Here is a 15382-nt window from a genome sequence, read left to right as displayed (position 1 = left end):
GGCACCTAGGGAAACCTAGCAAACCTGCGCATTTTTGAAAACTAGACACCTTGGGGAATCCAAGATGGGGTGACTTGTGGGGCTCTCACCAGGTTCTGTTACCCAGAATCCTTTGCAAACCTCACAATTTGGCTAAATAAAAAAAATATTCTTCACATTTCGGTGACAGAAAGTTCTGGAATCTGACAAAAGTCTCCTGATAAAAATGGTACCTCACTTTTGTGGGTGGGCCTACTGCCCGCGAAAGGAAATGCCCCAAAACACTATCTGGACACATCAAAATTATCAAATACAAAACTACCTGTTTTTGCGGGGGGCACCTGCGTGTTTGGTCCTGGGCTCAGCAGCCATCTAGGGAAACCTACCATTCCCAGACATTTCTGAAAACTAGACACCCGAGGGAGTCCAGGGAGGTGTGACGCATGGATCCCCCAATGTTTTCTTACCCAGAATCCTCAGCAAACCTCAAATTTAGCTAAAAAATAAAAATCACATTTTTCCCACATTTCTGTGTAGGATCACCGCACCGGCACACATTTCCTACCACCAAACATCTCCCAGTCTCCCTCAGTCTCCCAGTAAAAATGATACCTCACTTGTGTAGGTGGGCCAAGTGCTTGTGACATTTGTAGGCTGACAAGTGCAGAAGAATGTTTTATCGGTATAGATGAGACAATGCTGGGTGGTAGGAATTTTGTGGATTACTTCAGATTCCGGAAGGTTCTGTCACAAAAATGTGGGAAAAATATGTGATTTCCAGCAAAGTTAGAGGTTTGCAGGGCACTGTGGGTAAGAAAATGGTGCAGGGTGCACGTGAAGTACACCACCCTGGATTCACCCAGATGTTTAGTTTTCAGATGTGTCTAGATCTTGTGGATTTTTCTACATGGCAGCGTCCCAAAGTCCATAAAGTGCAGCTCTCACCATTCCTAGTGGGACGATTTTGACAGTAAGCCAAGCTCTCATGGCCCAAATGTAAAACCAAAACCCAAAATAATCAAATGTCCTGTTGCTTGCCATGGGATAAGATGTTTTAGTGAGTGAGGGAGAGCTGAAAGACTGTTACCCCCTTCAGTTGGTGTCAGGCATAGCCAGGCCCATACTGGTTGGTAGCCACCAACCCACAATTTTTTTTTGTTTTAATTCCCTGGCATCTAGTAGACTTTCTGCCCCCCTCAGGGTGTGGATCAGATGTAATTGCCCCATCTGCCCACTGGTGGGCAGAACAACTTTGGCCCCATTTATTTGGGGTGGGGGTATGGCCATACCCCCACCCTCTTATTTTGGAAAAAAAATCTTCCCTGGTCTCTGGTGGCCTTTCTGCCCCCACTTGGGGGCTGATAGGCCTTCCAAAAATAGACCAATCTTCTCCCAAGTGGGGCAGAAATGGCCAACAGTAATGTGCCCCCATGGGGAGCGACGCTTTCCCAGGGGGCTGCCCCCCAAACAAAACACACACATACACACACACACACCACACACCAATCTCTGGTGCGTAAGTGGTTTCTGCCCCCCCCGGAGGCAGATTGGCCTAATAGAAAAAGGCTGATCTGCCACCAAGTGGAGCACAAATGGCCTAAAACAAATCCCCCCCCCAGGGGAGCGACCGGTCACTCCCCTTGCATGAAATTGGCGGGGGAAAAAATCCCCTTGCCTAAGGGGTCGCTCCCCTTGCATGAAATTGATGCAAAAAAATAAAAGATCCCTGGTGCCTAGTGGTTTCTGCCCTCTTGGGGGCAGAATGGCCTAACAAAAACCGGATGATCTGCCCCCAACAGGGGCAGAAATGGTCTAAATACAATTTGCCCCCCAGAGGAGCGACCCTAGCCAAGGGGGTCACCCCCATTTATAAAAAACAAAAGTAAACATAAACAAAATTATATCTCTGGTGTCTAGGGGTTTCTGCCCCCCCGGGGGCAAATCGGGCTAAAAATTAAAAATATTTTGCACCCCTGGGGAGCTGCCCTTGCCCAAGGGGCCGTTCCCCTTATACGCAAGTATAAAAAAAGAAATCCCTGGTGTCGAGTGATTTCTGCCCCCCTTGGGGGCAGGTTGGCCTAATAAAAATAGGCAGATGTGCCCCCAAGTGTGGCAGAAATGGTCTAAATACAATTTGCCCCCCAGGGGAGCGACCCTTGCCTAAGGGTCGCTCCCCACCTCTAAAAAAAAAAAAAAAAAAAAAAAAAAAATTAAATGATCTGTCGCCTAGAGGTTTCTGCCCCCCCCGGGGCCAATCAGCCTAAAAACAATAGGCCGATCCACCCCCAAGGAGGGAGGAAATGGCCTAAAATAAATTGACCCCCCGGGGAGCGACACTTGCATGAAATTCGCCTTTAAAAAAAACTCCCTGGTGTCTAGTGGTTTCTGACCCCTCCTCATATATATAAATAGGCCGATCTGCCCCCAAGTGGGGCAGAAACAGCCTAAATACAATTTGCCCACCAAGGGGTCGCTCCCCATCTCTTAAAAAATGAAAACACAAAACAAAAAAGAAAAATGATCCCTGGCGCCTAGAGGTTTCTGCCCCCCCCCCCCCGGGGCAGAACAGCCTAATAGAAATGGCCTAAAATAAATTTGCCTCCCCGGGGAGCGACCCTTGCCTAAGGGGTCAATCCCCTTGCGTGATATTCACCTAAAAAAAAAAAAGAAACTCCCTGGTGTCTATTGGTTTCTGCCCCACCTTATGGGGAGATTTGCCTCATAAAAATAGGCCGATCTGCCGCCAGTGGGGGCAGAAAGGCCTTGAATAAAATTGCCCCCCCCTGTGGAGCGACCCTTGCCCAAGGGGTTGCTCCCCTTATGCCAATTTCTGTTTACAAATAAATCCCTGGTGTCTAGTGGGCATTTCAGCAGCCAGATCGCTTCACGATCTTGTTTCTGAAATGCTCAGAAAGACTTCAAAGGGAAGGACATTTCTTTCCTTCCCTTTGAAGCTTCTCAGGCCCCCATCACATGATCGGAAGAGAAATGCTTTGCATTTCTCTTCCGATCACACTGGAAGCTGAGCTTCCAGCGGGATGAGGAGGTGGCCCTCTGATGAGGTCAGCGTGCAATCGCGCACTGACGTCATCAGATGTCACTGGGGGGGGGGCAGTGGTGTTCAAGGGGGGCCGGGGGAGGAAGGGAAATGGCTTCCTCTTCCATTCCTGCCTTGGGGGGTGGGAGGGAAGCCTACTGAGGGAACGCTTGCGCTCCTGCCGAGCTCATGTGCGAGGGCGTAATGGTTACATCCTCAGCACAGGAGCACTGTGCCGGTGGATGTAACCATTACGTCCCCGGCACAGAAGCGGTTAAAACGCAACAGCCAAAGATGATTTAAATGAGCCCAAAGGAGAGTCAGAATTTGAGGTCCTATAAAGCTGCAAACAAAAATGTTTACTTTTATGGTGGGATGAACATGCTCAAGTTAAGCTGCAATGGTCTCTAAATATATAGAATGTTTTGCAATTCTATACTTTGGAAGACAAAACATTAGACTTAGGAAATGTTACTTTTATCTGCTCTGATAGCAGAGCCTTAATGAGAAAGGTGCTGAACGTCCTGTGCCAAGGGCAGAGCTTACATGCAGAGTGTTCATGCAAAAGGTTTGTGTCAGAGTATCACCCACACAAGTACTGACACAAAAATAACATGCAATAGCATTATATAACAAAACATCGACTTTTCATACTTATGTTACAGTCGAGGCTATTCTCAAAGGTTGATTACACTTCTGTACCTATACTACTTTTTGCTATACACAAAATCAGAGTGTAAAGTTTCTTAAAACTGTACACTTACATGTCTCCATCCCCTGAAAATAGGGGTGGTGCCACATTTACCAGTATAAATTACTACTGTCTGTAAGAAACAATGGTAAATTCAGGACCACACATGGACAACCACTAATACTGCAACAAAGTCCTACAGAAGATAATGAAGGTAGGGACATAAAATAAAACCCTTGAGGAAATGTATTACTTACATTAAATTATTAAAAATTCACCAGCCCTATGAACATCTCTCTACATTGACAAGAACAGCCGTCATAGCAGATTGTGTCAATGTAGAAAAGGTTTGACAGCCCATACTGTCAGCCACCATGAACAGCTGTCTAACCTTTCAAAAGTTTAAAAAACAAACTCCCAAAGCGGTAGCTTGTTTTTGAAAAATAAAAAATAATGGCTCCCACATCATGGGTGTTGTCTCCTTGTGTGTGGGGTATCAAAATAAATGTGTTTTTTTCTTTTCACAGCCAGGTTTTTTCTGGTGGTGACTGACAGGAAAAAAAAATAACACACTGTCCGCCCTAAACAGGCCAGACAATGTAATACCCTTGGGCCAACGGACTCTACTCTGTGGGGCCATCAGAGAAATTAATCCATCAACAGAGCAAACAGGGTATATACTTACAGTTCACCCACCTCTCTCAATGAGGTGGACACACCAAGAGTTTGGAGGGCAGGGTACCCAGCTGCATTCATGATGAAGTACCTGTCCCCAAACTCATAATCAGGCCCTAAGTATCTTAGCCAATAAAGGAAGCTATACAATACCTACAATCCCTCGCAATTATATGCTCAACTCAAAAAGAAAGCCCCATATGAAAACATTGAGCAAGGAACAGAGGTAAAGAGAACAAAACTTGGGTGTGGCCGGGGTGGAGACCAGGCAAGACATGTCTCACCTGAGCTCCTCGTGGAAAACGCCATTTCCCCTCCACAGGCAGGTAGAGTGGGCAGTTTTGGATACAAATGAGACCTTTACAAATCAGCTGAGTAAGGGATATGTAGCAGGTGATTAGAGGGCCGGTGCCGCACAGTAATAGTGGCAAAAAACACCTGTGGCCTGCGAGTCGCCTGCCGTTTTCTGGAGTGAGCCGGGTCTTGTGATCAGGGGCTCTGGCTGGATATGGGGCACGCTGCAGCGGGGACTGGGCCTGTTAGTGGGCCCCACAATAGACTTGTTTAGGGCCTGTGAAAGAGGGCGCTGGGCAATGGCCTTGCCGGGGCCCAGTTAAAGAACAAACCAGTAGGAGTGAGGCTGGGTGCCCGAACGAGATCCAGCAATGGAGGTGCTGCAAGCTGACCCTGAGATGTCAGTGGGCCCAGCCGCAAAGTTGTAACCACCTACAAAGGTATTGGCCCAGGCCTCATGGCAGCAGTGGCCTCATCAGTGCAATGGTCCTACCTGGGGATGCCACCCTGCAAAAGGTTAGTGCAGATGGGCCCGAGAAGATTACAGAACCACGGACTGGGGTGGAGGTGGCCTGAGGAAGGCCCTGGAGCAGGGTGGACAATCTGGTGGAGACCGACGTGGCCAGGCCGCTATGACAACAACAATACCACTCGAACATCCTTGCATCCCTTCCTGCGAAGCATGCCAGAACTCTGAGACACCAGCTAGCCAAGCCCACTGGCAGCCTCCTGTTGCGAGAGGGCGGAGATAGGGCCCCAAAAGCACTAGTGGGCCCTGAAAAACAGAGAGGTCCCTACACGTTCCCTGTGCCTATAGTCTTTGGGAGAGTGACAATGACGGGCCCCCAGGGTTACACAGGTACCACGTGGGTATGGCAAAAACCAGAGGGCCTGAGGAGGGACCACCTGACTACAGTGGGAATGGAGGTGCAAGTTAAGGCTGCTGGTTGGTCGACAGAGGGCCCGAGAGTGGGTGAAAAGGAGCATTGCCACCAAGAGAGCTGACTCACCTAGACATCGAGCCTGACACACCACAAGCCCAGGGGGGAATGTAGAGCCACGGGAACCTTGCAAGACTGGGTAGCATGCCTCGCCATGCGGGCAGCTACATCAGCAGTGGACCATGTGGGACCCTGGGCCCTCTAGTTTGGTGGTGAGTAGCAGGACACAGCCTACCCAATCTTCCTCCATCCAGCAAATGCTGCAGAGGCCAGAGGCCCTACACCCACAATGGGAAATATCCCAGCCTGCAACAGGCAACTCAGGAGAAAGCCCTGAGCCCCGGGCCCCTGTGGCCAAAGAAGACATTCAGCTACTACTTTACAAATTCCATAAGGGCCTCATCTCCTTTAACCAGGATTTCACTAGGGCTGTCACCGACACTGACCAATCCTTATAGCAAACAGACTCCTGTTTGGTACAAGTCTGATTCACAATTGCGGACCACACACAAGATAATGTAGACCCCATGGCCTCATTCATACATTTCAGAAAAATGGGAAAAAGGGGCAGCAGAAGAAAGCATGTGTTTTTTCCCCTAAAAATGGCATCAACAAAGGGTTTGCGGTGCTAAAAATCACCATTTTCCCAGCTTTCAGGAACAGGCAGAATTAAATCAGAAAACAACATTTCTCAACACAATTTTGGCATTTTACTGGGACATACCCCATTTTTACTATTTTTTGTGCTTTTAGCCTGCTTCCAGTAAGTGACAGAAATGCATGTGAAACCAATGCTGTATCCTGGACAGCTAAATACTTCTGAAAAGTAGACAAAATTTTGAATTCAGCAAAGGGTCATTTGTGTAGATCCTACAAGGTTTTCCTACAGAAAATAACAGCTGAAATAAAAAAATATTTTACTTTAACTTTTTCCTGCGATGTCATATTTTTAAAAGCAATATACCGTTACATCTGCTGGACTCTTCTGGTTGGGGGATATACAGGACTTGTAGGTTCATCGAGAACCCTAGGTACCCAGAGCCAATAAAGGAGCTGCACCTTGCAATAGGTTTTCATTGTGTACCGGGTGTACAGCAATTCATTTGGTGAAATATAAAGAGTGAAAAATAGGTATCAAGGAAACCTTTGTATTTCCAAAATGGGCACAAGATAAGGTGTTGAGAAGCAGTGGTTATTTGCACATCTCTGAATTCCGGGGGGGGGCATACTAGCATGTGAATTACAGGGCATTTCTCAAATAGACGTTTATTTTACACACTGTCTTACATTTGGAAGGAACAAATGTAGAGAAAGACAAGGGGCAATAACACTTGTTCAGCAATTCTGTGTTCCCCTAGTCTCCAGATACAAATGGTACCTCACTTGTGTGGGTAGGCCTGGTGCCCGCGACAGGAAACGCAACATGGACACATCACATTTTTACATTGAAATCTGACATGTTTTTTGGAAAGTGCCTAGCTGTGAATTTCGGCCTCTAGCTCAGCCGGCACCTATGGAAACCTACCAAACCTGTGCATTTTTCAAAACTAGACACCGAGGGGAATCCAGGATGGGGTGACTTGTGGGGCTCTCACGAGGTTCTGTTACCCAGAATCCTTTGCAAACCTCAAAATTTGGCCAAAAAAACACTTTTTCCTCAAATTTCGGTGACAGAAAGTTCAGGAATCTGAGAGGAGCCGCAAACTTTCTTCCATCCAGCATTCCCCTAAGTCTCCCAATAAAAATGGTACCTCACTTGTGTGGGTAGGCCTAGTGCCCGCAACAAGAAATGCCCCAAAACACAACATGGACACATCACATTTTTCCAAAGAAAACTAACCTGTTTTTTGCAAAGTGCCTAGCTGTGGTCTTTGGCCTCTAGCTCAGCCGGAACCTAGGGAAACCTGGCAAACCTATACATTTTTGAAAACTAGACATCTAGTCACCTCCCTCATAATCAATGGAAGAGATATTGAATGGGACTCCTCCGACTGAAAATTCACTCCCAGAGTCTACGCCATTGTCCTATCCCTCACTACCACCCAGCAAAAATGCCCTTCATCTCTCCATACCCAGCCGCACATACATTTCATTTGTATTATAGCGCAGGTAATGGCTGACTTTACTAATCTACTCAGCTGTTTACATAAAATACAGATTTGATCTTTGCAGTATGCATATTAACCTTCTGAGCTACTTTATGGCATCAAAACTGCCCCTACACCAAAGTCAGATCCTTTTGTAGCAGAAACATAATCCCAGGACTTACTTGACTTTTTTATTGCTGCCTGAAAACTGCAACCCGTTAGTTGAAGTATGTGCATTGCTTTGAAGCAGCAAGCTGCAACTGCAAGATATATATATATATATATATATATATATATATATATATATATAGTGAGAGAGAGAGAGATCACTTTAATATGTGGGTGTGGTTTTCCTGGGCGCTGATTCCAGCCCCCAGGGAAACCACGCACATGTTGACAAAAGTGATAGCTATATATATCTATATATAAACATCTATATATATATATATATATATATATATATATATATATATATATATACATATAAACGTCTATATATAGATCTATAAATATATATATTTTTTAATAGCTGTATGGTTTCCTTGGGGACCAAAATTATTGCCCCCACAGTGGACTGCCCTGCTCACGGACGACCCCCTGTCAATTGAATTTTTTTGTAATTTTTGTTTTTTTATTTTTAAACCCCTGGGGGTCGCGATCTGGGGCAGTCGCACCCCCCAAGGGTAAACCTACCTTTAAAAAAAAAAAAAAAACATAAGTCCCCATTTTCAAAGGGGGCCGACCCCCCCCCCCCAAGTGAAATCCCTGGTGCCTAGTGTGGTTTCTTAAGAATCTCCCCTTTCAAACAAGGCCTTCCCGAACTTCGGGGAGGCTGTTTGGGCCGGTGGAGAAAACAGATAGTGATGTCTGTGCGCCTTGCGGCGTGCTGACGTCACAAAAGGTGGGGGGAAGACACAGAAGATCTTCTGTGTCTCCCAGGGTTTATTGAAATAAAAAAATAATCCTTGGGTGCAACGCACCCGAGGATTTTTTAACCCCCTTCCTGGTGTCGCCCACTGGTCGGGACCTGCACCAGGGAGGTAGTGCAGGTGTCGGCCAGTGGCTGATGCCCACCCTTAAGCTGTTAAAACTTAGAGGCTGACTAATATGTTGGCTGTAAGGATACACTGCCGCAAAGGTGATGGAGTGTCCTTACCGCCAACATGATGGTCCGCCTGCATCAGGCAGACCATAGGTTTAGATAAGGCAGTGACTACTCCATCACCGTCAAAGCCAAACCTCTCTGATGGAATAAGGGCAGTCGGAGAAATAGATATATGTCCACCCAGCCATTCAGGATGGACAGATATATGGCCATTGTTTTACTGTCCATCACCAACTCAAACCCTTGTTGAGAAGGATTGTAAAATATAAATAATGCTCTCCATGGGAGACCACGCCATGCCGTGGGGAGCATTACTTTTTTTTATTTTCAAAAAGGAAATCTAATTTTCTGATTTTCTTTTTCAAATAAAAAAAGAAAACTGTTTGGTGCAGAGCTGCATCATGCTCATGCATCTCTGCACCAAACAGCAAAATGGGTTTGCAGGAACCAACATGATGGCAGTTCCTGGCAATGCATTATAAATGACTGTCAGGTAGTTCCTCTGCCATGGGGACATGGTAGTTTACTCTGTCCTCTGGTGGATTGACAAGCCACCTGCCAAATTATAAACAAGGCTCTTTATCTCTTTAGGAAAAGTTTGACTTATTTTAATATTAAGTTCATGACTCAAACACTGCCATAGTAAATTAGCCACATTTGGCTATATGCACAAAACATAAGGTGAGGTCTCCTTAGTTAGGTTGCAAATTCAGATTGTCTACTTATTGGCTGTACGTGTTATCTTGGGATACTTAGATCATAGTATCTATCAAATGTACCCACACATGATTGTAAGCATCTAAGATGATCGAGATCAGTGTATACACAGGAGTTATTTTAGAAAATATATTTTTATCGGATCATTCTACAAAAAACAAACAAAATGGAAATTGTACTTGGTTAACATGGTATCCACGTAGATAAGTGACTTGGCTTTCAATTCAATACTGGATAGCCATTCTTGAAGTAGGGTTGCAGTAGTACTTGGATACAGAGTCTTAATTATGTGTTTCACAAATAACCAAAGCCAGGTCAATATTGTTAACAAGCATAAATCATCTTATAATACATTGCAACTATCAAAATCTTGGCTGATGAACAAAATAATTAGTTGGACAAAGTTATCTTCGGGTGATTCATATCTAGTCCCTAGAGTTATTTTGCATGAGAAACAAGTAGGTACTAATGCATCCTAGCAGCAAGACTGGAAGATACTTCAATAGCTGTTAAAACACAGCTTTGCAAACCAATGCCAAGAATACATGTATATGTCATTTGCATAATTCCCTTCTGTGCACAAACACACACTTGCTAATACCATGCTTAAAAAGGGAGCAGATCAGTTAGTTTTTTTTTTTTTTTATCAATGTCTGGGTAGTGCTATGTTAGTAGCAGGAAGGATTCTTCAGGCAGACATAATAGAACTACCATAAGTGTAAGTATGTACTAGTATTACAGTTTGACTCCCGTCATAATAGTAATTATCAGTGATTCTTAGCTCTTTCATCAATATTGCTGACAAGTTGCAGATTTCATCATAGAGATACATTCTGCGTGCTCTTAGAAAGGATTGCCCTACAAGACAATCATTCATCTCAGGCAATAGGTTTAACTGGTTGCCATCCTGTAGCTGTCTCTTTCCTTTGGAGGCAATGAGTGGCTGCCAAACATTTAAAAATATTCAAATGTGCTAGGCCACAAAATACCCAATATTCCATGCTTAAGTTCCACTTAAAAACATTGGCCATTCCATTGGTTTTACAGGTATTACACTAATCACCAAGTCTATAAAAAATGGATATATCTCTTATTATTCCAGACTGACATGAGAACAAAGATTTCCTGGAGTTATTTCCTGGGGGATCGCAGGCCCCTTGAACACCTCTATCTTGGATGTAACCTTTTCAATTAGTTTTAAGAATTTCTTAATATTTTTTATACGCTCTCCAAAGTCTCTTCGCCAGTTTTGGCATCTTCAGCAGCACACTAGATAAAATATACACTGATGCTATATATAGTTTCGCCATATGCTTTTGTGTTTTTTTCCCCATGAGCCAGGAGCCGGAGGCAAGTCAGTTGTGCCTGAATGAAGTTACATGAAGTGTTAAACAGGTGGGCTTATGATTCTACCTTTTCATGTGTGACGAAGGGGATTTCCACACCGTTCAAGCCTCAGAGAAGTACATTGGAATGCAGATTTTCCAAGAGGTACTTGATGGAAGATCACAAAGTAAGAAAAATGCAATCCTTTATTAGATTTTAGAATTTCTGTTTCCCTGCCAATTCAGTCAAGACTTCTGGCTTCTATGTCTTCTAGTGTGAAGGATTGGTCCAATGACTCCAATGTTCATGCTGTAATTAAGGCTGATCAATTACAAAATGAGTTTGTCAACATCTTAAAGAAGAAAGATTAGGGTACAGACTGCACATATTGTTTTGATGCCAGAGACACAAGGTTCAATGAGAGTTGCAGTTACTAATCATCAAACTTGAAGTCTTTTGTTTAATGAATGCTGGTAGTTTTGCAATAGCATAAAGGATAATACACGTAACTCTGTGTCAGAGCCTCTTAACATAATGCCTATCCTTCATATGCCTCAAGAGCAATGACCATTTCAATGCAAAAGTTGTTATTCATCAATCAATCAGAATTAATAAAGTGCGGCTAATCATCCAATAGGGTATCGAAGTGCTTGCAGGTCCTGGAGGCTTATTGAACAGCCAGGTCTTGAGGGCCCCTCAGAATTCGGAAGTGAGGTGATGGTCTGGAGGTGTGTGGGGAGGCTGTTCCAGGCTTTTGCTGTCACGTGGGTGAAGGCGCTCCCTCCACTTCTGCTTCGGTAAATGTGTGGTGTATAGGCAAGTGAAAGGGAGGCAGAGTGTAGTCTTGTCAACGGTTGGTGGAAGTTCAGGCAGTGGTTAATGTATGCGGGTCCTTGGTTGTGTTATATCCATGGGTCAGAAGCTTGAATCGGCATCTCTTCTGTACAGGGAGCCAGTGGAGTTGCCTGAGATGGGGTGTGATGTGGGTTTGTCAGGGAAGGCAGAGGATGAGTCTGGCTGTGGCATTTCGTATGATCTGAAGTCTCTGTAGGAGGTGCACATGACTAATAGCACCACCACAGAAAACCTTGGTCATGTCAACCTTTCTTTTATATATGGTGCTATAAAAATGAGTAGCTTAGACTTCTCATCGGTGTCCCCGCTTTTTCCTTTAGGATACTGTAATTAAGGTCACAGATTGATCAATATGCAGCATTAGTTAAACAATCATCCACCTGTCCACATTTCCTGACATTCTAATATCTACCATTGTCTCTGCCACTCATACCAATGTATACACTACCTGCTCTCATACTGGATTTTATGTTTTATATATCATTTCCTGAATTTGTAAATAGTAAAACAGCAAAGTTCAGACTACAATGTCTCTACAATTGTTTCTCTGAAGGTCAGCATAATAAGCATGGGACAGATGTACAACATTCTAAGCATTCCCAAAGACACCACAGAACAACGCAGCTTTCACTGTAAATTCAAATTGAGATTGAAATGTTAGTCAAGTTGCAATTTAGAAGGGGATGGAATATAGCTGCAGGTGAAACCCTTAAAACTTACAAAGTCCTGCACCAACACTTTACTATGGCACATGTGCCTGCAAAGGACTGACAGGGAAACAACTGCACCAGCAGTCAGTAATCATTCACAAACTGAAATCTTTTTGTTGTAGACTGCATGGAGAATGCACTTGCGCCAACAAGGATTATATACATGCTGATAAGTTAAGGACCCCAAGCTACACAATTCGTCAGCATGGAACACTAGCTGGCAGACTTTAAAACACTTTAAGACAGCTTTTTAAAAATGTTTAAATGTATTTCGAGTCCTGAACCAGGGCAGGCTCCTAAATGTTGCACTTTTCACCTGATGGTATTTACAGACCAATCATCTTTTGCATTTCTTTCTATGGTACAAAAAGGAACATTTCCTAAAAACAACCTCATATTGGATGTGCACCCTCTCTGGGAATGTCCTGATTTAGCCATTTACTGTAAAACCAATGTTCATACAATCATACATAAAAATACATCACTGTGCTATGCAGCTTAGTCTAGTGGGTCTGTCAGAAACTCAGAATGGTGGACGGGATGAGAGACAGCCACACAAAGAGGTGTGGTAGTTGTCTTCCAATTAGAACTATGGGGGAGCAACACTGACTACAGACACCTGTCCTGAGATTTACCACAGTCAATCTTTCTGGGTGATGGCATCATTGGTTGGTTGTTGCAAGTTCAGATGTTGGCTTAAAGAAAAATAGCTGGAGGGAAGAAGAAGAGCAGGAATAAAGCTGGAGATTAATCAGTCTGACCTAATCCAGGGAGAAGAGAGACTAGCATTGGAGTCTTGAGTATCCAACAGTTAACAAGATAAATCTAATGCAATTCACTTTTACAGACATATATTGACTTGCCACTGGCCAGACATAGGAGTTCTACGTGCCTCACAGCATACGCTTCCACTGGTATCTGCACAGGAGCCTAGCTAATAAGTCAGTTAAGATGTGATAGCATTTTGGGAACCTACACATGGGTTTGCCAGAACTATGTTCTTTTTTATATTTATGTTTTACTTTCAAACATTATACCTTATGTAAGATTGACTTTGGTTACCAGATAAATGTGTGAACATTGGTTGTGTTGCTCATTCTCGTTGCTGGCTTATGTGGTTATTTTTGCTTGTGTTGGGTGAGGTGATTCAAACTGTGATACATTAACAAATGGTCATTAGCACACAACCACCCCACAGATTTAATGGGAATTAGACAAAAAAAGAGCTGTCAATTCACCAGTCAGATTTTGTGCAAAGAGGCATTAGATGCAGAACCTTTGCTAATCTCTCTCCACAGATTAAATTTTGTTCATAGAGCCTGAGAGAGTCCAGGAATGAGGCAGTGTGCATTAGGGATTGCTGCTTTCTACCCAATAGCATTTGCACAAAGCAGCACATTAATCAGTATTGCAACCCTTATTTCTTTAATCACACAAATTGTAATCCAGGAGTTACGTGAAAGAGGTGGGGGTCTGCTCTCCCTTGTAGGCTTCCATCCCCACTTATTGTGCTGTGCACAATGAGGCACACCAGCAAAATCTGTGTGTTAATGTCAATGATGAGGCTTGTTTGTGCCTCACTGTGCAAACGGCCTTCGTCCTGTGCTCTATTGGCACATATAACACAGGACAAAGAACCAACCTTATTGCTCTACAGTCCTACATTTAAATAGGCTGGATGATGCCTGATATAAAGTAAGTAACAAAACAGCTGGATTTTTGTTCCTAGATGTTTATTTTTCAGTAAATATAAATGATAAAAATTCACTGAAGCTTAATTTAACAATTCTTTAACGTATGAAAAAGGCATACTACCTTCAGAAGAGAATCCACTGATTTTGAGAACACATAAGCATAAATTAGCACATCTGAGTAGACAACAGAAAGGTGTCACTGAGGTAGAGGTGACATCTGGAGAATAGATAATCAGATCTCTGCCTACCTTGCTCGACATCAGATAACTTCTGCTTTGCTTTGTGATCTGCATTTGCATTCCTCCATTCCATTAAAATCTCATTAAAGGATTTTGATGAATCTTCTTCATTGAAAGTGCCATTAAGTAAAGATCCGGAATTCAATTTCTCATGAACAGGGTTTGTTGACAAGGTAGAAACTGACTGATTCAAGATAAAAACTGTAAGCATGGGGTGTATTCCATTATTACCATTAATAGCATTTTAGCGCATTACTTCAGTTTAATATTACAACATGACATTCTATTACACATCATTACTTTATATGTTTTGCACAAAGATGGTAAGCCAAACATAAGTTTCAAATAGAATATTTATCTCAGTAATACTTTTACCCAATAAATAATTTTCGGATATTTCAGGAACAACAGAAGCAGTTGGTGATAATGTAAATTTATCTCTCAGTGATGTAAAATAAAACGCTATACCACTTTTGTAAAGGTACTTCTGACAGACTCCCTCTTCTATTCACCAATAACAAATACACTAAGTGCAGTTCCCTTGACCACAACATTCTTGTGGCAGATAAATTACAAATGACATAATTAAAGGTATAGGCGAGAATAAGTATCACATTGGCGTTAACACATTCAAAGCAATGATTCCAAATTTAGAATTATTTACTGGTTTTAGTATGTGCCATTATACATGATGTTCTTTTAAGTGCTGTTACTGCTATAAGGTGAGAAGCATTACTTTTGTTATGCAAGTTAAGGTTTGCATGGCTGTTATTCGAGTAATTGTTTGTAGAATCAAATTATAACTTGTGAGTTTCAGTGTTTTTTAAGGTTTAATATTATTAGGGTGTTATAACTAGTATTAGAACATTCGAACATTGGCAGCTCCATTGAAAACAATGGTGTGCTGTGGGCTTTTACTGGCCTTTTTACAGCGCCTTCGGCTCGGGCATTTAACGCGGGAGCGGGCCTTTAATAGCCGGTAGAGCCTGCTACGGCGGGTTCTAAGGCTATATTAACCATAACGTTCTGTTT

At 43.3% G+C, this 15382-nt stretch overlaps 1 protein-coding gene across 2 annotated transcripts in view; it reads right to left on the bottom strand.

Moving 5' to 3' along the window:
* The window catches only part of ZBBX (zinc finger B-box domain containing), a 440192-nt gene that overhangs the window by 287012 nt on the left and 137798 nt on the right, over positions 1-15382 (bottom strand). For both annotated transcript variants that reach the window (XM_069213223.1, XM_069213224.1), the window contains exon 9: positions 14360-14534. In XM_069213223.1, the coding sequence (XP_069069324.1) occupies positions 14360-14534 (175 nt within the window). The remainder of the gene's footprint in view (positions 1-14359; positions 14535-15382) is intronic.

Source organism: Pleurodeles waltl, chromosome 11 (genome assembly GCF_031143425.1).
Source record: "Pleurodeles waltl isolate 20211129_DDA chromosome 11, aPleWal1.hap1.20221129, whole genome shotgun sequence".
NCBI classification, from domain to species: domain Eukaryota; kingdom Metazoa; phylum Chordata; class Amphibia; order Caudata; family Salamandridae; genus Pleurodeles; species Pleurodeles waltl.
Note: the sequence above shows the minus strand (reverse complement) of the source record. Positions and strands in the feature narration are given on the sequence as shown.